The sequence below is a fragment of the Anoplopoma fimbria genome, chromosome 5, assembly GCF_027596085.1.
Source record: "Anoplopoma fimbria isolate UVic2021 breed Golden Eagle Sablefish chromosome 5, Afim_UVic_2022, whole genome shotgun sequence".
Lineage (NCBI taxonomy): Eukaryota > Metazoa > Chordata > Actinopteri > Perciformes > Anoplopomatidae > Anoplopoma > Anoplopoma fimbria.
Genome location: NC_072453.1, coordinates 11889490 through 11914170, shown reverse-complemented (window position 1 = coordinate 11914170; position 24681 = coordinate 11889490). Strand labels below are relative to the sequence as shown.

The following is a 24681-nucleotide window of genomic DNA, read 5'->3' as shown; positions in this document are numbered from 1 at the left end:
CTTTGCAGTCCAGTCCAGTCAGGGGAAATAATGTGAAAAGCCTCTCGAGACGGTCTGAGGTCAGTCTTCCCTGCACGAAGCATATAAAGACATTTAAGAAAGAGAGAAGACAAGTATAGAAACAATACAGTAAATAAAAAAGTAGGCCTACTGAACAATGGAGTTACACATTGCAGTCTGAAAGCGAACCAGCAGGCTTCCATTCCTCATCATTTTGCAGCCTAATGCAATTTGCTGCTTGTCCTTGAGTTCCAGCTGCGCCTCATCGCTCACCACTGCACAGAGATATGCATCTTAAAACCTCATTTAATCTGTTTTTTCAATCCTCGAGAATCATTTATCCTAAAACAAATAAATATTCAGCCAATAAAGGGAGAACATGTCAACTTATTTTCAGTGCAGCTAACTTTTAATGGCATTTTTTGTATAATAAAGCTAGAATATATATATAAATTATATACACTGTATCCCTGGATGCAAGTTGGTTAAAATACTAAGAATTATAAAACTTTTCAAAATCAAATTTTCACAGCACAGTGGACTTTAAAGTAGATTAAATTAGTTTTAAAGATGCATAATCGTACATGCTCTGCGCCAAAGAATCTCCTCCAGTGCATAATACCTTCTTTTTTTTCAATAAACATATACTTAAAAGAGAAGAAAAGTTACCTTACCTGATAGGAGCACCACTCAAGGGGTCAGATGAGTGTGTTGAAGTTCACATTTCCTCCCACATCCACGCTGTGAAATCCCATCTCAGTGTAAAGCTCCGGTCAGGCGCTGGACTTCTCCCCCACTCCCTCGCCTCGCCATAAGGCTGTGGCTCCACTTTAAAGTGCGTCCTGGAAAAGATGCTGAAGGTGTTTGCGTCTACCTACCCCCCTGGGGCAAGAAACTCCTCCCATCGACGTCTATTCGTGGAACATATTATCTGACAGCTCAGTCCTCCCCCCCTCCTCCCCCCCTGCCAACATCCGATAATAATTTGGATATAGAAAACTGTAGTGAGAGTGGCTTTTTGGTTTGTCATTCACAGGTCCTGTGATGGTCCTGCTGTTCGACAGAGATGACAGTTATGGTCAACCTTTTATTTAATTATTAATCAATAAGGGATGCACTTGTTGAAAATAAAACTGTTTTGCAGCTGCGGCCTCATTTTCTACACAAAACTAAGCTTTTTATGACTTTTTGTTTTTGTTTTGTATTGTGGTAAAATGTTAGAGAGCTGGAACTGGAAAGCAAAAGTCTAAATTAAACTATTATTATTTTTGATTCAATAATCCCAGGACGATTCAATAATTTCGCATCTTTCATACTCAAATCGAGTTTTTTTAACCATGGTGTTTTAATACTTCTAGAAGAGCAACATTGAGTTTGAATCACTTTTATAATCTGAATTCATGATTTGTTTTATTTGTTTTGAAGCTTGAAATAACAATGAAATCACCAGTGTCACACAGGTCCTAACAGAGATTTATTAAAACGACAATTGATAAATGAATACACATGTTTTCATCTGAAGGAGACTGACTTCATGAGCTACGTCTTCACAAAATGTTTCACACATACGCGCACACACACACACACACACACACACACACACACACACACACACACACACACACACACACACACACACACACACACACACACACACACACACACACACAAACGCACACATACGTTGAAGATGTCCACGTATGTTTTAACAATTTACATTGTGCACATATCCACATATGTACAAAATCCATTTATTATGATACATTTAATTTCAAACAACAAAAACATTTCAAACAGACCTTGTTACAAAATCAAAATTTACGATTTTTTTTTTTTTTTTGAACAACCTAAAAGGAAAATCAGGCCTTTGATGTGCAAGTAAAAAAAGTTTCTTCAGAGACTAAAAATATAGGCTATTTTTTTTTGTGTAGAGGGGAAATGTGCTGCATATAGTTGGTCCCATATAATCTTGTGCGTACATTTATTTATTTATATCTTTTTACAATAGTGATACAGATCTCTCACAAAACTCCAGTTATACGTCCATGACAAACTCTACATAGACTTGTTCGACACAATTAAATCACAGTCAAAAAAAGAAACAATTAAAGCGGGTCACACCATGATTTTGGTGACTGGGTTTTTATATTGCACATCGGTACTAACGTAAAAATTGTAATTACTTGACTATAACCTGCCTCATCTCATCTCATCTCCAAATCTCTCCAGGGGGATGTTTCGGGGGTTCGGGTGAGAGTGTGGCCGGGCTAAGTGTACTCCGGACCGGACGACTCCTCCGACACGGACCGCTGTGCTCTGAAGTTGTCAAACCCATTTTCATCTACTGACAAGCAATTCCCTGCCGTGCTGTAGCCCTTCTTTTTAGCTCTTCTCTCTTCCATCTTGATGGTATCGTACAGCCCCTGCGGAGCCTCCTCTAAGAGGTTATCTCTCTCTGAGTAGGACGGTTTCATTTGGCACACATTGCGCAGCAGCAACAGGGCTGGTGCGTAAAGCACATTGACGAGGCCCATGCCCAAATTCAGTTGTACGAACCCCAGATTGTGGACTATCTGGCCGGCTACTATAGGACCCATAGCATATGCAACAGAATAGGAGATGTCTGCTATGGCATAAATACTACCGTACACTGAAACATGACGCACGTCGACTAAAAACGCAAGTGTGGGCAGCAGGGCGGTGTCCACCAGTGCGATGCCAAAACAAATGCCGCACAACGGGGCGATGAGCTGCCCAAAAGTTTTGCATGCAGGGACTGTGCAGGAGCTGGCTCCTATGATGACCATACCCAGAGCTCCGTAGAACCACTGCAGGTTTGGATGCTTAGCTGCCAATTTAACTGTGATGTACACACCGAGGACATGGGGGAAGAAGGCTGGGAGCCAGGTGAGCCCCATCTCCCACTGGGTGGAGTGCATGGTGGTCTCCATCCAGTTGGCTATGGTGGGCTCCAGAAAGGCCAAGGGGATGTTACAGACCGTCAGAGCACCGGCCACCACGGCTATGTACGGGTCAACCATGAGTTTATATATGGGGGTGCCCACTGGCATGTTCTCTCTAGTCCTGTTGGAGAACGGCTTCATCACTGTCAGCAGCAGGATGCCGTCTGCCAGGCAAATGCAGGCGAGCACGATGAAGGGCACTTTTTTGCCCGCAAACTCGTAAAGGATGCCCCCGAAGGGAGGCGCCACCAGACTCCCAAAAGAGATGAAGGCCAGAGCGATGCCCAGAGCCGTGCTCCTCTCCGACTCCTCGGAGTATTTGTCGGCTATCATGGCGATGCCAGAGGTGTCTGCGAAAGCCGAGCCCAGACCCTGCAAACTCCTGGCGAAGAAGAGCGTCGCGTAATTCTCCCCAATTGCAAATATACAGGTGGACACGAACATAACGCTCAGTCCAATTAAAAGTGGGATGTCATATCCAACCCGGTCTATGAAGGTCCCCGACAGCGGGCTGACTATCAGCTGTAGGATGGCTTTAGAGGCGAACAGTACTCCAATCTGGATGTCTAGATTGTTCTTGTTGTTGATTGTGTCTTGGCTTGTGCTGTTGGATGAAGAGTTTGGGTGGATCACTAGGTGGACGTGCTCTGACTGCTCACTCTCCAGCTCAGCAAGATAGTCTGGAATAATTGGCACGATTACCATGTAGAGCATATTGTCCAGCAGGAGAGCCACGCAGACAATCACTAATATGATCCGTCTTTGCTGGTGAGGATCCTTCATGGCGGTGCCTAACTCCTTGGTTCTTTCGCCCATCTCGGATAGTTTCACCACGGCTGATTTGACCAGCCCGGAGGTTCTTCCCTCCCCGTCCATGATGTGCTTTTTGATGACTTTCGATTTAAAAAAAAAAAAGTAGTTGTGCTTCTCCCGTCTTCTGCAGATCTCTCAACACCTCGGATGACTCATTGGTGTCTTCTATACATCGACGTGATGCTCTCCGTCCTCACCTCGCCTGTGCGTAAAAGGGAGAGAGGCGACGGGGAACTGGGCTGCCTCATCGGTGGAGACGGTTCTCCTCAGTTACTTCAACGTGTCTTCTCCTCAGCCACATCCGATGTAGTTTCATGATCTCCCGAGAAGTGACGTGTTGGAATCGTAGATGTTTCCTGCACCGTGCAGAGGTTGCTGTTTGCTAATCTTACATGGCAAAGCTTGTTTTGGAGCGAATTTTTCTTTAGTTATTTGCAACACCTAGGCTCTCTCCTCTCTCTCCTCTCTCCGTCCATGCCTCCTATCACCTGTGGCACTTTTACGCGCAGCTCTAAGACCACAAGTGACTTCGTGGCCATTGGTGCACATTAACCCCGCAGGTTTAAGCTTTTTTTTTTTTTGTCTCCTCTTTTCACCAAGAGCTATGACGCAACACCAGCTTGCCCCCCAAGTGGATCCCTTCGCCACTTGCCTCCTTTATGTTAATTTCCAACCATGGCAGCAATCACTTCAACCAATAAGAGCCAATGAGCACCACATCACATCACATCACATCAGCCCTCTGCAAGAGCCTGGAAGAAAAAGAGGCTTTCTCATCCCTGGTGTCCATTGTGTGACTCTTGATTTGGTGTTATTCTTCAATGCTTCTCTATGAATTCATAGACATGTACGGACGTAGCAAAGCTGGGACATCTCGAGTATTACATATTTAATAAAGAAGATCTATCTGATAGTGATCTCAAGAAGAGATACAAACACAAACGAGCACATTGTGAGTGCAAAGCCTACACAAGACAAATCAAAAGATTACTTAAAACACCACAATCATAAATAAAACAACTATAAACTCACTTCTCGCAAACGAGAAAAATAAGGAAAACTCAAATTAAATCACAACATTCATTAGCTGCGTGAAAGGAAAAGTTTCTAGTTTACTATATTAGCTTTTTTTTTAAATGTCTACCAGACATGAACTCATAAACGACCGACTGCAGCAGGAGCTGGAGAGATTTCCTGCGGACAGCTCCCGGTACCGTAGACCAACATGAACGGCAGCAGAGGAGATTGTAACTTCCTCTATGAATAGAAAACAAAAGAAAACTGTTCACTTTGTTTAAATTTAGCCAAAGGACCAATCATATCCAGAGCAACACTGATTACATCGTGTTATAACATAGAAGCCCAATTGCATGCAGCTCTTATGTCCTGAGATGGAATCGTACCAAACACACAAGACAACTGCGACACCTTGTGGTGAAAATCCACAAGTGCACACAACATCCATAAAGAAAATCATCTCATTACTCAGTGATGTTGTATATGAAGTAAAAGATGAGTAAATATTTTACATTATTACAACCACTGTAACTTAATACAACTCATCATTTATAGTTTAGTCTGAGGTTTTACAAGGATTCTTTCTGTTATGCGTTGTTAAATTCCTATTTAAGGTAGATTTTCTCATTGGTTAAAAAAAACAACAACAACAAAACTACATGATTTTTATTTTCCAGCAAGTTAAGATTTTAGAAGCCTTGTTCATTTAAAAAAAATGAATGATTATCTAGAATTATTAAACTAAACTAGAACTATTATCATTTGCCACTAGAGGGCATTGAAGACTTGCAAATAATGATTTTAAAGTGTAATCCATGATCCTACTGTAAAACATAGGGTAACACTTTTTCTGACGCTAGACGAAAAACAAGTGATTTAAATTAATGTCAGTGATTCATTCTAAATTTCCAATTAAATAAATGATGTTTCTGGTGCCACAAAATGCTATTAAATGTTGGTTTATAACAGTAATAGCTGTGAAAAAAGCCATTTACCAGCCCTATTTTAACCTGTATGACAGGCTCTTCAATTTGGATGTATACTTGTATAGAATGTTTAAACAATACTTTTATTTAAATTATAGCCCCCCCTAGAAATAATAGATAAAAAAACAAGTTTGGACCTTTAAAGTTCAAATAGGTAATAACAATCATACTATGTCCCAAATGCAATTATTTACAACTTTATGAAGCCCTACATTATGTGAGAATCGGTTTCTACAAAATGTGACTTTTATTGCGGATGTTAGTATTGTAAGTGAAACAGCCCTAGTTAAGACAGCATCTCTTTCTCTATAGTTGTTGACACTTTTGATAATTACAGTTATGAAACAGAATATGTGATGATGATCTCAGCAGACAGCAGAGGGGGGTTTGCAGTGTGTTCAGTGGATAATTTGATGCAGAAAAAAGCAACATGAATACACCAACAGGAGGATTAACACATCACAGGAAATAACTGCCCAATTTCACTAATGAGAGAGGCTTGGCACAGCAGCAGCCGTTAGATAAACACACTGCGTTCTTTTTTTAATGTACAGATTGTATACTAGTGACAGTGCAGAGATGTGAGTGACTACACTGATAATCTGGAGTTCAGAGTGTCAGCTTTGTCCTCTGGGTTGAGACATGGACAGAGGCGAGAACAGAGGCTTTCTCTAAAGGCTAGTGACGCAAATATAATCTAATCCAGATTACATTCTGGAAGGCAATCTTTTAAAAATTATTTCAAGAAAAATCCACAAGAGATGTGTCACATCTTTGACACAATTTGTTGTTGTGGGGTTAAAATCAAGGTATCGGTCGGTGAGAGAGAAATCATTGTGGCTTATGAACAGACACACGCAGTGTTATGTAAAACCTTTGTTTTCGTCATGTGACATGTTGACTCCTGTCATCTAATCTGACCTGTAGACTGTAACATGTTATGTCTAATGTAGGATTCACTCTGACCTTTGCTTTCTTTACTAAGCAGCTCTCCCACTAAATGATTATTTAACATCAGTGTTTTGTTGGCCAATGCAAAGTTAAAAATTAATTTATTTAAACATTGATCCCTTAATCAACCTCTGTGCTTCAACTTTTACTCTCTAAAGTCTTTTATGCTCTGCTGATTTATTTATTTCCCAAATTGTAACTCAACAGGGGATCTTGTGCACTTAAACAGATCATCAGTTGACGTAAAATAGAGTGCTCTTCAAACATAATCCTCCTTTTAAAAATTCCTTTTGCCTTTTAGAGTTTTGTATCTAGCAGCAGTTAATAGGTTACTACAAAACCTATAACTTGAAGTGTTTCACAATGGCAAAGGTAATCTGTACCGACAGCATTTATTATGTTATTTATTACTGTTTGGAAAATGTATATCATAATTATTGTATCATAGTTCTTTAGGGCTTTCGCTATCGTACAGATTGCCATGTTCTCAACATTGTTACTCACAATATGGGGGGCTTTCAGGGGATTTCTTGAGGCTCATTTAAAAATGGGCTGTGAAAATAAGGCTATTTTAGGTTAAAAAAAAAAATCATATTTCTATTATTGTTCTATGATTTCACTATTTCTACACCTGAGATATGTTCCTTGCAGTATGATGAAGGTTGGGAAACTGCACAGTTTTGCTCAAATGATACGTATTGTCACATTGGTGGGGTAAGAAGAGAAGAGAATAATTGAGCAAGCTGCTGATGAGAAGATGATATCAAAGATTTCTTAGTGAGGTTGGGGTTGCATGAGGGGACATTTCTGGCCACAGCCGTGTTTTTCTGGTGCTTTTAAGGTCACAATCTGACTCTGATTAACTTAATCTCTCTGAACATGTCACATGTGAGCGCCATGTGTGTGTTGGGGCTGCTGTTTGTGCTGCGTAAGGTTTTTCATGACAGATGTTTTCTTTATTTTTTTTTACACCATCTGTCTGTGACTAGCATTATAGCACTAAATCCTGACTCGACTAAATTAAAGGTTTGATGTCAGATTTAGATACGTGCACAATGACTTTATCTTTCTGTGAGAACTTGCTTTCCTTTCACCCTGTGAGCTTGTTGCTATTACTGTTACTTCTATCTACAGCTCTGGCCGAATTAGATTACTGATCCACAAACAGTTGTCTTGTAATCAGATGTCAATCCATGGGCAGACTGTTCCCAAGAACTTGATGCTAATCTGTTGGATCCGTGAGTCTTTCCTGAGAAAACCCTGATCAACTCAAATGGATGAGGAGCAGTAGAGTTTATGAGGAAGTACATGATTATGTCTGACATTTAATACCTGCTAATGATAAGAGCTTGTTTGGTGTGCTGCAAGGACACCGAAGAGTCGGCTCCATGAGTCAGTTTATGACTAGTGGAGTCTTTTCACCTGTGGAAGATAAAGAGTTTGCACAGCATACAAGTACATATATATAACATTGCAGCAAAGCTCATGAGCTATTCGATCAGGTTAAGGGAAATAGTTTTGTGAATTCTTTGTGCTAAAACGAATCTCTTCCATCTTAACAAAAAAAAGATTTATTTTTGCTAAAAATTCCAATTTAAGGAATTTTCCTCATAATTTGGGACAGAAGAGACTTACAATTTAATAATATATATATTTTTTTAGCTGCAACCATGCCTGTCTTGAGAGGCTGCTTTTGATGGGAGGGAAGGTCCCCTGTCCTGTCAGATGAAAACAAATATTACAGTTTGGCAGAATGTTTGTTTCATATTGTTTGGAAAACCAATTTATTATTTCATACCAGAAACGTACAACTTTAAAAAATTGAGAGAAATAATACATATAAAAATCTAAAGATTTCAACTGTAATTGAATGTCTTGTTGTGATGTAACAAGAGAGTCAACAGCCATGCTTAAGGGACTGTGAGGCCGTACTTAAGAGTTGAATGCCAATGTCCGTATCCTAAGCAGGTAAAGAGTTTGCTATCTTTAGATTATCTAACAGTTGCTAATTTGCAGTAACACAACGTGTAGCTTTTGAATGTAATTTGTTTGATCAGGTATTTGGTCATAAACTAAAATACAGAAAAATTATCAGTTTGATCTGATGTTGGCCTTGGTTTACAAAATAAATAAATTCATCCCGTCGGTATTGTGAATGTGTGTACTAAATTTCATAACAATCTTTCCATTAGTTCTTGTAATGTTTAACTTAAACCCACAGATTTCATCTTCATGGTGGCTCTGTAGGAAAAGTCAGAAGATCACCAAAGTGAGTATGAGTCATCCTCGGGGGACCATGAATGTCTGTACAAAATGTCATGGTGATCCATCCCGTAGTTTTTGTGAGATGGCTAGTAAAAACTTGAAATGAAGGACTTTCAGTTGAACTAGCATCGAGTTTTGTCAGTGTTTATATATCGATTCAAGTTTTCTGTCCTATATTTGTTATTTCTGAATAAAACAACACATATTTCATACTGTGAAGATCTAGCTGCTTTCCATTCTGGCCATGTAAATCCTCTTATTTATGCACTGATTACTTTAAGTTCCTTTATTAGACAATGAATCGTGTATCATGAATCATTTCTAATTGAAGGAGACATGCATATTTTTGGATGGCTCTGAACCTGAGTGAACGTTTCACATTAGGGCCGACTCCTCTCACGTTGAGACAGGCTGCCTTTGACGGTGAGAGGATTTCACCTGGCAGGAACGTCAGTCGTCTCTGAGGTAGTGTGTGACAGAGGCTTATTACTGCAGTGCATGTATTCAGCCGCTCAGAGATCAAAGTGTTGCAGTCTTTACTTTCTGTGTCCTCGCTGACACTGTTAACACTTGCTTTAAATGTGGCTCTTAGAAAAGACAGAATGGCATGCATGTAATCCAAGGAAATGGGTACAACAGAACCAAACATTTTAATACTGGTATTTTTAGAGTGGCTGACATGACTATAGTGTCAGCAGAGATCATACTCCTGAATTTGCTCAGTGTCAGTCCAGCTGCATTATTTCTTCTTCATTTAACTTACCTATGTTTATTAGTTCAATATTAATTTAAATCTTCCAGATTTGATTTGTTTTTTTCCTCAGTAAACAGTGTAAAGTAAATTATGTACATTGCTGTATTTACTAATGTACAAAGCCAGAGTCTAAAATTTGCCTCACCAGGGAGGGCTGTGCACTGTGTTTTCTTTTTTAACAATTCAGCACAATGTAAAGTGCCAAATAAGTTCCTTTAGTGGAGTCTGAACTAGAGTGCACTGTCAAATTACAATAAGTGGTTTGAAGGTAAGACAATTTGAGATCTACCACAAAATCTACATTTATTGATCAGTTTGTTGTTTAAAGAATTACCTACTTTGAAACGAGTTCATGAAGTTGACTTTGCCTCAAATGTTGACTATAGTATAATTGCATAACACTGACTGCTTTTCTTACCATATATATAGAGGTTACATCACCTCAAACTGTCTTCATAACAAAACCACAAAAAACATAATCGATCAATCTGTTTAGTAAATGGTTGAGACTGTGTCAAGAAAGGGCACTTCTGAATGCTGGTCAATTGTAGAAAGTTAGTTATATCAGCTCAGTTATTCAGGTTAAAAAAACACTTTAAAGTAGATGGAGCATACAGTGGAAGAGCAGCAACACAATCTGTCTTTTGTAAGTGGTCTAACACGGACGGAGGAGCAATGCAGGTTTAAGACAAATAGCTGTAGAAATGATGCAGTAATTTGAAAATGGTAAATTACACAGGACACATTTTGTAGATTTACACAAATCCAGCATGAGGCTCCAGATGTACAGATTGTCCTGAGTTTCAGCTACTGTCCAATGTGAAAATATCCCAACTGCACAGACTTCTAAATGGCTCATTGATGTTTACAACATCATAAGAGCAAATGATGATTTGATGATGACTCATTGGGTTTCCTTTTAGTTTGACTTCTTGATAACCGGATCAACGATCTTCTGCCCGGTGAGGAAGTTCCACACGCCGCCTCGGTAGAACTCATTTCCAAACGAGTAGAGGAGAGCGTTGAAGATGGGATTTGTCTTTGCAAGAACTGGAAGCACCTGAGAGCACAAACAAGGATTGTCATCATGTAAGTACTTGATTCAAAGGAAAGTTCCAGTTTATTACAACTAGGGTCTCATATTTTTTTAAGTGATTGCTAGTATAGGAACACATTGACATTGCTACAACAAACATGAGCAGCCAAATGGTTTTAAACAAGGCCGCAGTTTAGCCAAATTAAACAAACAAGGAATTGTCCTTTAAACTAAGTCATCAATAAAATGACTTCCTTTTACCTTTTTCATAATTTTGCCTGTATTGTCCCACACTAAACTAAATAAATGCTTACCATTCTTAGCTTTGGAGATACGACCTTCACGTTCTCAAAGCAGGCGTAGACACACATGAGGACGTAGGGGCCCCAGCACATCAACATTACCCTCAAGGGCACATTGGTGTTAAACTGGGAAATAAAGTTTAGTGTTACTGTAGATATTATACATGCAATGTTGTAGATTTATAGGTAACTACCCGTAATACTATGACTTTTTTTCTGTTTGTGCAGATATTAAACAATTATTTTTATTAATAAGTGAGCTTTAGAGGTGCTGGTAGATGTATTTTCTACCTCTGGGCAATGCTAGGCTAGCTGTTTTCCTATATTTCTAGTCCTTATGCTAAGCTAAGCTAAGCTAAGCATATTGCTTCTGACAGAGCACTATCAATAACTCTCTGCAAGAAGGAGAATAATTGCATTTCCCAAAATATCAAACTATTCAAATAACATCCAAGCTTCCTTCTCCCACATTACCCCTCATTGCTGTTGATTCTTTTGCAAATTTGTCAGGTTAGCAAAACACTCATATCTGACTCAACTCCACTACAAAGATAAGCATTCTAAGATTTCAGCCACAGTTTTCGGGGTCCCTTTTATTGTTTACAAGTAGATGTCAGTGAACATACTCAACTGCAGTAGCTGGTGACGTTTCGGAGGCATCATTGTGTGTCTGTTTGTCCAAATACGATAAACACAACAGACACTATGTACTACAGGAGCAGCTTAAACAAGTCATTCGAGACTTTTTTCTTTTTTTGCACATTTACCCTGTGATGATGGATCTTCTTAAATTGCTTGTGGATGGCATCGTAACATGACAACATGGTGAAAGCTGGGAACATCAGATAGAGCAAGCATAGAGTCAGCATGTAGGTCACATAGTCCCTGTTGAGAAGAGATTCATAGGAAAATAAGATATAATATGGTAAATATTTATCAAAATGCTACCAAAAGCTACATGTCAACATTCAGTTTTAGTATCATTCCTATATTTATATAATTCTACCTGTCCCCTCTGGTGTAGTCCAGCGTGCAGCAAGTCCTCATAGGCTCAAAGTCATAGACGCCCCATCCCATGAGAGGAACAGCAGCCCAGAAGATGGAAAGGATCCAGATGATGCCGCTCATGACCAACGTAGTGCTCCAGAAGAGCTTCTGTCCTACAGAATAAAGGAGAATATTGGATGTGAGTTGACATTTGACATATTATTTGTTTGTTTAGATAAAGTTAATGACGGGTATGGTGACATTTCTCTGCTATTTCTGCTGTGGGTGCGATCTAAGTCATTCAGTTTGTCCCTGATGAACTATTTATAAAAAAAAACTTATATTATATAGTATTGAGTGTCACAGTCTTATACAAATAGTCTCACTATGACGGCATCAAGAATTTTATGATTTGTTATCTCAAATAAGTATCCAAATACCTTCAATACCTTTCACTATGTTTGTGTAAAACCTAAAATGAGTTTGGTTTACTTTGGTTAAGTTTTATATTACACTGGTGCAGTACTGGTATATATTGTACTCACTGGTGCAGTACTGATGATATGTTGTACTCACTGGTGCAGTACTGGTGATATCTGTCCCAGGAGATGGCAGCCATGAAGCTGATGGACGCCAGGACCGCAATCATGCCCTGAAAACCATGACAGGCACATCCATCTTGCCCAAATGGCCAATATCTAGAAAAGACAGAAAAACTTGAGTCATACTCCACCATGTTCAGGACTACTGCCTAAACCCAAAATTACATAAATATATACGACTAAATCCGGCTTTAAATGCATGCGGATCACATTTTTGAAAACACAGGTCACAAAAAACAGCATGATTTTACACTGCTGGGTCAGATTAACTCACTGGTTCCCAGCCTTTCTAGCATATGACCAAGTAATTCCTACCCAAAAGACCTCATATGTGTGGGTTGTATTTGAAGATGAGCTGTGAGCAGCTAAACCAAAGAGTGATTTGCCCTTTCTCAGATTGTTTCAGTCAATGACCTGAAGAGGTAAAACTCCAGTATGTCACTGAGAAAAGTCAGAATACTATATTTGTTAATCATCTTGCAACTCCTCGGATTTATCTTCTTTAATTAATACTGTATGCTTCAATATGCATATAAAATCTAGTTTTAAGGTCTTTATTATTTCAGTTTATTTTGCTTAAATGCTTTATTTTACTAAATAAATGTGTGCTTAATACATTCACCAGAGCGTGAGAGAAACAAGAGGGGCAATAGGAGCCCTGCTGTCATACAGGTTGGAAACCCCTAAATATAAATTAGGTTTAAACAGGATATAAGAAAATATCTAAATGTTGCTACATTTCAGTTTAAATCGTGTTGGATAACTGTCAACAGATCTGCTTGCAAAATCTGAACTTTACACACTAAATAAAGGTGGATTGTGGATTATGAAACCCAAAGGCTTATTTCATTTGTGCTACCCATTGGCTGTCACCAAATACTAAGCCTTTTCATTATTGCCATAACAAATGCAGTAACCCCCACCATTGTACTAAATGGGGCCTGTGGACGGAAAACACCTCATCTTTAAAACCTCAGCGTGTCCTCTGTTTGATACCTGAGGTAGCTCGAGTACGCAGCTGTGAGTCCATTAATATTCAAACAAATGTCAGCCACAGCGAGGTTGAACACAAAGAAGTTGCTGGGAGTCCGCATCTCCTTCACTGCGAGGAAAGAAATGATGCTGATGGCATTGAGGAAGAATCCAAGCATGCCTGAAAGCAAAAAAAAAAAAAAAAAAAAAAAAAAGATGAGAAGGCCCCTTTAATTTCTGGCATGCCACTGTTATCATCCTGAATATGTCAGCACAGTCATATGCAAGTTAACTCCAAAACATCACAATGAGAAAAATAAAATGCATGTTTGTTCTTTTCATAATTTAAGATGGCTTTTATTTTTTTTATTTTTTATGATCCAAGCATTTGTCCCTTTAATTCTAGCAGAAACATGTCTTCCGGTGTTCTCGGTCCACTTACCCCCAACAAGAAGCGCAGAGCCGAATGTAAACATATCAAACTCCGTGAATCCCTCCGGTAGTGTAAACGCTGCCATGGTGAAACGCACACTTCTAAAAGGCCTTTTTCTTGTTGCGTTAACGCACCACCGTCTCAAACTAAATGACGCCTTTATAAAGGCTCTTTCACGTGAAAAAGCACAAAGGGACTTATCTTTATAAACCTCTTTCCAAATCCCCCGAAGAATGTCCTAACGAGCAGTCCTCCTTCAAACTTCCTGCAACTTCTCCTCCGCCATTTGCTCCAAAACTTGATGTAAAAGTTTGCTTTTTTTGTCAGTTTGATTCAGGCTGCTGCAGCAAACTTCTGCAAACTTTTCCTTCAACTCCGTTAGTCCACTTGACTCTCATCTGACGGTGTTTTTGTTGCAGGGAAACATGGAAAATGTTCTTTTTAAACCAACGTCAATTGATAGATAATGTTAATCAATATTAACTCTCAAATACAGGCTTCAACAGACAGAGTAAAAACACTCTGATCAGTGCTTGATTAGCTTTTAATTTAAATAAGATAATTGACATTCCTTAAATAAAGTGGCCATAATGGATTCATTTCACTTTTGCTGCCATTTCAATGTGTTTGGATGCTTATTGTTGACTGAGTGTTGAGGCCTCTACTGTATCTCTGTCACATTTTTGAAATTATATCATAATTATTGGACTGCCTTTTTTGACTTTTGACCCAAACTGAAAATTTGACTGTGCTTTTTTTTCTCCTCTACATTAAAATTGTATTCAAATTACAGAGCCTACTTGTATATGTACACACAGATCAAAGTTTAGTTGTATGTTATGTAGTAACAAAGTATGGGCTATAGTTTTGAGTTGCAAAAGCAGAGTAGGTGGGGACATTTTAGATACTCTGGCATCAAAACAGACACACTTCTGTCTCTTTGTCAGCATGACTCAGAGTATGCACTCACTCAAAACTTCCTTGGATCATCAAACGTGCATGTAAATTTAAGGGCAGCAATAAGTCCCAACCACCAGATCTGCCCCTGACTGACAAATGACTACATAATCTCTTCTTTTATTTGGACTCCAGCTCATACAGTCTCTTTTACTAGCCACATTGGGTGTCAATTAAAAAGTATATGAAAGCATCAGGACCTCATTCATTTGCAGCAGTCTAAACATTAAAAAAATGAAACATTTGGGCCGAGTCTGATTGCACCACTAATCTGCCACCAGATTACCACAAACTCATTAACTATGAAGTAATGATGTGTCCCAATAGGCTTATAATAGCCTTTTCTCAAACTGCCCATATTGTCCTGACTGAAAGCTCAGCGCAGAAATCCTCACTGAGAACGTGAATGTAGTGGATTAATCAACTGGTATACATTGTAATCTTTGTTCACTTTGTGTTTTTATGAACTTTACAGCACCATTTTCCAATCTCACAGTGGTGGTTATAACGTTAAACTATGACCGCTGAAATGAGAACAAAAAGACAAGCTGAAGCATTGTGCAACAAATGTATTCTCTCTTTCTGTACTGTATATTGATATACAGTGGCCCAAAAAGTTATATCATATAAAAAAGTCAGTACATTGAAGCCTTAATTTACTGAAAGAAATCAGAATCTCATTTAACTTCTTAAGTAATATAAACTTAATGGGAGGCTAGCCTCCAAATTAATATTGTGGAAATAAAACTCACAATCTCGGATCTGAATAGCCTGTATTTTGATATTATTTTTCCAAACTGCATGCATCCTTGCGGTGTTAAAACATGAATGCATTGGCTAACATCCTAATTACACCATCATAATCTGCTTGTTCTGCAATAAAACAAAGGTTTTACTGTTGAAATGTCCTTCATACCGGCAGGATCAAGGGCAGGATGTAAAAGTAAAATAAATGATTTTCTTTATTCCTGTTAAAGTATTAAGTGATAACATCAGAAACAAAAAGTAATGCAATGTCTTTACTTATGTACTGTACTTAAATATAACTTCCAGGTAGAAAATACTTTTCCCCTCAACAATTCAGAGGGAGATATTGTACTTGCATTCCACTTTATCTGACACAAGATTCTTTGCTAATTGACATTTTACATTTAGTTCGAAATAAGAAGCTGGGAAGTAACAAAGCACATTTAATAAAGTATTGTACTTAAAGGCATTTTACGTACTGAGTATTTCCATTTACTTCTGCTTTACACTTCTACTTCTCTACATTTCAGAGGGAAATATTGTACTTTTTTATTACACATGATGAGCCCATAAAATATGATATTCTCTACTTCAAACCAATTAGTTGTTTATAAGGTACATACAGGTGGCTACACATTGACAAATTAATAAGTAGTAATATCCAATATTAACACTTGAAGGAGTTTTTTTTGTATTTTGAGTATTTTTACTTTTGATACTTTGAATACATTGTGCAGATGATATAGAAAATATAAAGTACAGAAGTATATTTTGAATGCAGGACTTTTCAAAGTACTTTAAACTGTGGTATTTATATACTACGTATACAACAGCAGGAATGGAAAAAAAATGCCGAAAACAGCCTTGTTTAGCATTTTTGACATAATGATAAGTGTTCTACAAATGACCATTTATCAACCATTCCACTTTCTCTAAATATGGGGGTTTTAATCATTTTACACTGACAGGTGCCAGTCTCTATTAGGAGAACATGTATGATTCAAATACCTTAATTTCACTGGGACAACCCTTCTGAAAGAAAATAGAACAAAGATGTATTATTAAGAGCCAGAGATGACTGGATTAAAGGATTTGAGAGCCCAGCCGACAGTCGTGTCTTAAAACCTCTGCACCTGTGAATATAACCCAGAGAGACTGTGACAACACATCTGTCAGACAGAAAGTGTGTCACACACAAAATGTGCTCTGCAGGTTACTACTGAAAGTGATAACTACATAATACAGTTTAATAATAGTAATATTTATAATTAGAGATTATTCTTTGACTTCTTTGAAGTCTTTATTTGGTATTTAAAGCCAGTGATCATCTGCATTTGGTTACGTGGTGCTGTCATTTATCTGGTTTGAAGATTGGATCTCACAACAAGAGGGTGAGTAACACAGTAAATACCTGTAACAACTCTCTACTGACATCCAGTGGCCATGTGTTGATCATTTCTAGCCTTCATGCAAACTACAGTCTGCCAACGTATTAAACATTATTACTAGACTGCATAATTCAAGATAGGCTGACATAACAAGAAAACGTGTTGATGAATATGTTTAAAACGTAGGTACATCCTTCTGCTTTCATATCAGAGTTGTAAATGTCTGTCTAACGTAAGGTATGAGGCCTTACAATCTTACAGTGTTTACTTCAATGTTTGGCAGTTAATGATATGACTTGACAGGAAAATATTCATACGAATTAAAAAAAACAACAACTAGTGCATTAAAAACAAATATATATATTCCATATCTGTCAGAAATTCTTGCATTTTAAAATCATTTTAAATTGTGTGGCCTCCCTTTAATTCAGGTGTTTTGGTTGTTTTGTCCATTAAATAACCATCCAGTCAATATTAGGAAGTATTCCCCAGAGAATAAAAGTAAAAACTATGCAGCCTATCAGCTTCCAGGAAGCAATAGCCTAATCGTGTGAATGAAAATAACCCAAGTCCTCCTCTAATCCCTGCCTATCCTTTTTATCTCGGGATTCAGACCAGCCGGAGCAGTATGGAGCTGAGCGCCTGTGAACCACGACGATGCCTTCAATGCCCTGTTAAACGCGACTCTTTGTTTTTCGCGATTGTAGTTTAGCTGCTTAGCGTTTAGTTGCTTGCAGGAGAAAAAAAAATGAATCGACATTTTACCACTGCTTTTGGTTTGGCTCTAGTTTTTCTTCCTTTATTGAGCAGTGCATGTCCTGCGCAATGCAGCTGCTTCTTCCACAAATTAAGCGACGGATCAAAAGCAAGGTAAATATGGCAATTTGTTTAATTGAATAATGTTGTTTGAATTGTATTCTCAGTAAGTGTTTCATTTGTTTTCTTGCGTGCAAAAGTGATTTTTACTTCAGCTTTCTTCTGTTCGGTCCCTCTGTGGAGGATTAACTTCGAGTTGCCCTTTAATCTGCTTTGCTTGTTACTGAACAATAGATTACACCGTTTTTCTCAGATAAACTCTCAACTATATTATTTTTTTGTGTAAAATGGAGGCATATATAAATATATTGTGTTTGTGTTTAAATCCACTTCTACAAACAATTTGAAAGTAGCTTTAATATTGTTTACCTTAACTGTCATGTAAGAAATAATCATAATAATAATTTTTGCAGGAGTGTACTTTGCAATGATCCAGAGATCACTGTGGTTCCTCCGAACTTCCCCATTGACACATCGAAGCTGCGCATTGAAAAGACAGCAATCACACGTATTTCAAGCGACAACTTCCACTACCTCAACAACCTGGAGTTCCTGTGGATGTCTTTCAATTCACTGAATTCACTGAATGGGGACAGTTTCCGGGGTCTTTACAACTTGGATGAGCTCCGGCTGGATGGCAACTCCCTCACCTCCTTCCCCTGGGAGTCTCTGACTGACATGCCAAACCTGAGGCTCCTCGACTTGCATAACAACAAGATCTCCACCATCCCTGCTGATGCCACCGTGTACATTAAGAATCTCACCTATCTGGACTTATCCAGCAACACTCTTACGACCGTTCCTGGTGACGTTCTCACAATGTGGCTGAGTGTGAAGTCGTCCCAGGACGCTGATTCCTCCAAACTAATTCTCGGTGAGGATCAAGCTGAGAGATATTTAGATACTGGATCTTATTCTTTTTAAGCTGCATTGCATGACGACTACTTCTTTGACACCTGAAGCAGTTAAAGAGTTAGGGATTAGTCTAATTATAGTTATTATGTGCAGTCTGTCAAGATGTCACACTAATTCTATGTTGTCTAACTCTCAGTAGCCTTCTTGGTCTTAAAGTGACTCTTTGGTTTTGTGTGAAGGAAATTGTACTTGATGGTAGTGACAGTAGTTCATAAGAGGATGTTCTTTCTTTTCTTTTCTCACACCTCATCTCCCCTGCAGGTCTCCATGACAACCCTTGGCTGTGCGACTGCCGCCTGTACGATCTGGTCCAGTTTCAGAAATCCCCGTCATCCTCTGTGGCTCTCATCGACACCAGGCTGAGGTGCGCTGATCCGGAGAGCTTGTCAGGGGTTCTTTTCACCGAAGCGGAGCTGCAGAGGTGCCAGGGCCCTCGGGTGCACACGGCCGTGGCTCGTGTGCGAAGCTCACTGGGCAATAACGTCCTGCTCCGCTGTGGCACAGTCGGAGTCCCCATCCCAGAGCTGTCCTGGAGCCGCGCTGATGGAAAGAAAATGAACGGCACTGGTGAGTTCTGCTGAACTATTTCCAGATGTGCTTGGATTAGAAGAGTATCTATTTCCATCCAAGTCAAAGTGTCAATGAGATTAAAGGAATTCTTTGGGTGTCTGCTATTTTGTTTTTCAGTTCAGGAAGAGATTTCAAAGGAGGGCATCATTTGGTCGATTCTGAGCGTGCCTGCAGTCGCCTACCGAGACTCTGGGAAATATGTGTGCAAGGCAACCAACTTTGTGGGCACTGCAGATGCCATCATCTCTTTGGTGATCACAGATTCCCTTCGGTCAGAGGAGGCAGGTGGGGGGTCTCTAAGAAAACCAGAGTGAAGAAACCTGGTGGCATTGGGAGAGCAGCATACCAGGAGAAACTTATTGCCAGATATGTTCCTCCATCAACCAGCACCGCTGCCAAGCCCATCATCAAACCTCTCAATGGCAAAGGCGTGACTGGGAAGTACGAGGTCGAAAGCTACAGCATCTCTGACGGTGCTTCTGAGGGAAGAGGCAAGGCTGCAGGCCCTCAGAAACCGGTGGAGGTGGATGCTCTGAGCAACTTAGCGGCCAATGCCTCGTCCTTACAGCAAGCTCCGGAGAAAAGGGTTGTGCGTTCGGTGAAAGTGATTGGCGACACCGACCACACTGTCTCTCTGAACTGGCGAGCCCCTACAGCCACAAACACCACAGAATTCAGTGTCCTATATGCTGTGTTTGGTGAGAGAGACATGCGTCGGGTCAACGTGGGTGCTGGAAAGAACCGCATCACCATTGAAGGCCTTGTGCCAAAGACAAAGTACATTGCTTGTGTTTGCGTAAAAGGACTGATCCCGAAAAAAGAGCAGTGTGTAATCTTCTCAACAGACGAGGCAGCCAGCGCCAGTGGCACCCAGAAGCTCATTAATGTGGTGGTGATAACTGTAGCATGCGTCATCGCCGTCCCCCTGACACTGATTGTGTGCTGCGGGGCGATAAAGAAACGCTGCAAAAAACTGCTGGGTCGGCAGTCCAAGGAGATACAGGACTCGTACGTCACTTTTGAGACCCTGGGCCCTGCGGCCAAAGCTAAAGGGATGGAGGGAGAGTATCTGACCAGGCTAAATCCTGACGAATCCAACAGGTTGCTCTCAGCAAGGTCCAGTGTTGACTCTGAGGCCACAGCCAGGACTGAGGGGCCACCTAATGAATACTTCTGCTAAAACCAAACAAATGCCTCAACCTCCAGAGGACGCACTTTGTTTTTTTTACCAGCCTGTGATGTAAATAGATGAACTGCTGTGCTTAGAGGCTCAAAAGCTCAGTCATCATTGGCTGTATGAAGTTGTTTTTACAGCCTTGTGGGAAATAAAACACCATTTATTTGGTGGACTGCAAAAAAGGGAAAATACACGCATTGACACAGTTTCAGTATTTACATGTGGTGTACAGAAAATGTGTAAAGAAAATCTTTTTTTATTCATTATGCACTTTTAAAGGTGATGTTTTGCTGAGGAAAATGTTGCCCTAAACTCTTTAAAACCCAATAATATTTTTTTTCGTGATGTAAACTCTGCATTGTGTTAAAATGTTGATTTAAAACATACAGGAATGAGAGGAATGATTAATCAGTGGTTTATAGTCTATTTTGTATGTCAGTATGAATTTAATGTGCCAGGTTTACTGTTGGGTCAAAAAACCTCAAATACAGTAGTCCTCCATTTTATAATGTGTAAATATTTGTGTCCTGAAATATATGTGTATGTATGAATGTACTGTAAAAAAATAAATATCTTTTTGTATTGATATTTGCTCATAATATTTTTTCTAACATCTCAGAATATAGATTTTTGAATAGATCAATATTTATCTCGACTAAAGCAGAAACAAGCTTATGTGCATTAAACAGTCTGTAAATATATGTAGGCTGCTATACAGATCGCTAATTCACTGAGAAATGAAAGCTGATGTAGGGATACACACAGCTAATGTGCGAGCTGGATAAGGATAATTTACGTTTTTTTCCCTTTAAATTACAATTTTTTGTTCATGACTTCTTAGCAAATGTAGCATGCTAACCCTTTTAAACTTAAATGGTAAACATTATACCTGCTGAACATGTTAGCAATATGTTAGCATAGTTAGTAAGGATGCAACGATCCTACTTTTTCAGTTCCGATACCGATACCCATAACTGGGCTTTGGGTATCGGCCGATAGCGAGTACCTATCCGATACCAAGGTTTTTATGAATAAGCTGTATGCATCACTGTGTGGCAGATACTGGGATAATTATTTAATGTGTACAAATGTACAAACAAATACATAGACATAAATGCATTGAATTGTTATTTATTAAGATAATGGTATCCGATGCCAGGTCCAGCTATTTGAGTTTTATCGGACCGTTATTCAATATCATTATCTGTATCTGTGCATCTCTAATTGTTAGTATTGCTGTGCAAGTAAACTAACAATAGGAGATCATCAATATCTTTACGCTGAATTTAAAACTTGTCGCATAGCTGGAAGTTGCCTTCATTACTGAACATCTGATTAACCTCTTTTCCTGTTCCTTTTAAATGTTGACCATGTACACCCAATGAAAAGGTACAAATGCCTGTTAAAGATGGAAACCAAAGTGCTGTAGATGTTGTCCTTTACCACATATTCTTTATATGCTGATTTACCAACCTGAGAGACAACCAGATTAATGAGGTCAGATTACAGTCCTCTCCAGACATCTGTCTCTCTGTCTCTGTGCAGCCCTCCCTCTCCGTGCTGCTAAACCCAACGGGCTCTGGCCCACTTAATACAGATGGCCCTCCTGTCATGTCAATGCCTCTCGCTTTAGTGGGGGACAAATAAATTAAATTAGACTGATGCGAAGCAGTTCGGGGTCATACCTGGATGTAGAAGTGCAGAATCAAACAAAACTCACTGAATCTTGATTGAACATTTATCGGGAGTGTTTCGTGCTTTTGATGAGATTTGACAAAGTGGGCCACTGCTATAAGTACACCTTACCTATGTGCGTCTCACATGTCACTGGGTGTCTTAAGTCTTACATCAAGGAAGATTAAGGTAATAGGCTTTCTGCAACACAGCTGATGTCCTGTCCTCGCAGGCCTATTTCACATGCTCCTCCAGGAATATGGACGCCTTTTATGTCGCATTACATATCGCTTTGGTATTTCATCTCATCACCCCTGGATTATCAACGTGTCCGACCGGTTGCTCCTGCACAGATGACAACTTGGGAAGGTAAGTGATCCCTAGAATTACACAAACTTTTTAGAGAAAATTATGTGTTTGTCATAACACTGTTTTGTTTGTATGTAACCTGCTAACCAAATGGTTCTAAAACCTACCAAAACTATCCATTAATTTGCACAAATGGTGCATGTATATGAGTAGCTATGTAGATAAAATATGCACTTTTCTTGTCTAAACATATCTCGTCTTACCATCGTAGGTCTTTACTATGTATGGAAACCTCCATGGGACAAATACCAGAGGACATTCCACATGATTTCACAAAAATCCGAATTGAAAACTGCCACCTGACCGAGTTACCTGGAGGATCTTTTTCTAAAGTTAGTGCCTTAGAGTTCCTCTGGCTGAATTTCAATGAGATCACCCTGATGAACATAAAAAGCCTGGATGGGCTGGCCAACCTGACTGAGCTCAGGCTGCAAGGGAACAAGCTGACTTCAGTAACATGGACGGCCTTTCAGGACACCCCGAAACTGAAGATTTTGGACCTGAAGCATAATCGACTGGATGTCCTCCCCGAACACGCTCTGAGACACTTACCTAAACTGACCTACTTAGATTTATCCTTCAACCAGCTTAGTGTCATATCAAAAGATGTCTTCATTAATTGGCCACTTTACCAAACAGCAGAGAAAGCGTGGGGTAAAGAAGGGCTGGTCTCAAATGTGGTCTTGGCGCTGCATGATAACCCCTGGTTGTGCGATTGCCGCCTCAAAGGCTTTGTTGAATTCATCAGGGCTGTCAGCCCTCCCATCATTCTCATGAACTCTTATTTGATGTGCTCGGGCCCCGCCTCCAAAGCTGACAAGTTTTTCCACGAGATCCAGTTAAAAACATGCATGAAGCCGGTGGCCTCTGCCCTAGAGACTAACATCACTTTACCTCTCGGTGAAAATGCAACACTCACATGCTTAGTAAAGGCCAGGCCAGGTCCAACCATTCAATGGATGTACGCTCTGAAGATTATAAGAGGATTTGCTGGTAAGATTTTTTTTATTCCTATTATCCATTCAATTGCTGTGAACATGCTCCAGGAGCACTTAAAGTGGAATTTGTTGTACTTTCAGGCTGCATCTGCTTTATGAAAACATTCATGAGCAATACCGTCTTGAGGGTTACCCATGTCTTTATCATATATGAACAATCCTGTGATTTTTATTCTCTGATGCTATGATTTCTTCTTGCAGCTTCAGCGACATATATAGACGAGGAGACCGTCACCTCCCAGCTGGTGATCCCCTCTCTTCGACTGGCAGACCGAGGACTCTATACCTGCATGGCCAACAACTTCATTGGCAACTCCTCTGTCAGCATAACGGTTAACATCAACTCCTCCAATTCCTCTGCTCTTCTCCCTCCACCCGTCCCAATGTTGTCTTCCGATGAGAAAGTCTTCATTGACATCCGCATCGCCAAACAGACAGTTTACGGTATCACCCTGGAGTGGTACGCAATAACAGACAACCCAACAGAAACTTGGTTCACCATCCACTTTGGCAAATATGATTCACCCAAAAAGGAGATGATCTACATTGGCCCCGGCATCAACAGCTACACTGTCAGCAACCTGCTTCCTGCCACCAAATACGAGGTGTGCGTGACCCTGAAGAACCATCCACCGAGGCAGGGTCAGTGCATCGTGTTTGTGACAGGAAGTGACATCAGTGAGCTGGAGCAAAGAGAGAGACTCATCCACATTATTGTTATTGTGTGCGCCATGGTGCTGGCAGTGCCGGCTGGCATGTACGCCTGCACCACGGAGGCTAGATTCAGCTGTTTTGATCGCTGTGTTAATCTGTGGAAGAAGCGCAGACTGCACGGAGAGAACCTGCAGGGCACGGAGAGGCAAGGCACTTTTGACAGCCTGCAGGCAGCCAGCGATGAAGGCCTTTGCAGGGACTCGGAAGATAAGCTTAAAAAGAGGCGGAAGTCAGAGGATAGAGGCAAAGGTGGAAGTGCAGCCCATTTGTACTAG

The 24681-nt window shown here is 39.9% G+C and overlaps 4 protein-coding genes across 4 annotated transcripts; 2 read left to right on the top strand and 2 right to left on the bottom strand.

Moving 5' to 3' along the window:
* Window positions 1-2267: 2267 nt before the first annotated feature.
* slc18a3b (solute carrier family 18 member 3b) lies at window positions 2268-3839 on the bottom strand. The gene has a single exon (XM_054599439.1). The coding sequence runs from the start codon at window positions 3837-3839 to the stop codon at window positions 2268-2270; it is 1572 nt and encodes a 523-aa protein (XP_054455414.1).
* Window positions 3840-10668: 6829 nt separating this feature from the next.
* On the bottom strand, window positions 10669-14166 carry rgrb (retinal G protein coupled receptor b). The gene is made up of 7 exons (XM_054599390.1): window positions 14091-14166; window positions 13673-13829; window positions 12651-12772; window positions 12094-12247; window positions 11855-11972; window positions 11100-11213; window positions 10669-10809 (listed from the first exon to the last, which is right to left on the bottom strand). Exons 1-7 carry the CDS (start codon window positions 14164-14166, stop codon window positions 10669-10671), a joined length of 882 nt encoding a protein of 293 aa, XP_054455365.1.
* A 3755-nt stretch (window positions 14167-17921) lies between these two features.
* lrit1b (leucine-rich repeat, immunoglobulin-like and transmembrane domains 1b) lies at window positions 17922-20841 on the top strand. The gene is given in 5 exon segments (XM_054599379.1): window positions 17922-18043; window positions 18403-18863; window positions 19166-19471; window positions 19592-19765; window positions 19768-20841. Coding segments are annotated over 5 exon segments (1950 nt in total). The 3' UTR covers window positions 20655-20841.
* Window positions 20842-22668: 1827 nt separating this feature from the next.
* On the top strand, window positions 22669-24681 carry LOC129091745 (leucine-rich repeat, immunoglobulin-like domain and transmembrane domain-containing protein 2). The gene is made up of 3 exons (XM_054599440.1): window positions 22669-22694; window positions 22906-23687; window positions 23894-24681. The coding sequence occupies exons 2-3, from the start codon at window positions 22919-22921 to the stop codon at window positions 24679-24681; spliced, it is 1557 nt and encodes a 518-aa protein (XP_054455415.1). The 5' UTR covers window positions 22669-22694; window positions 22906-22918.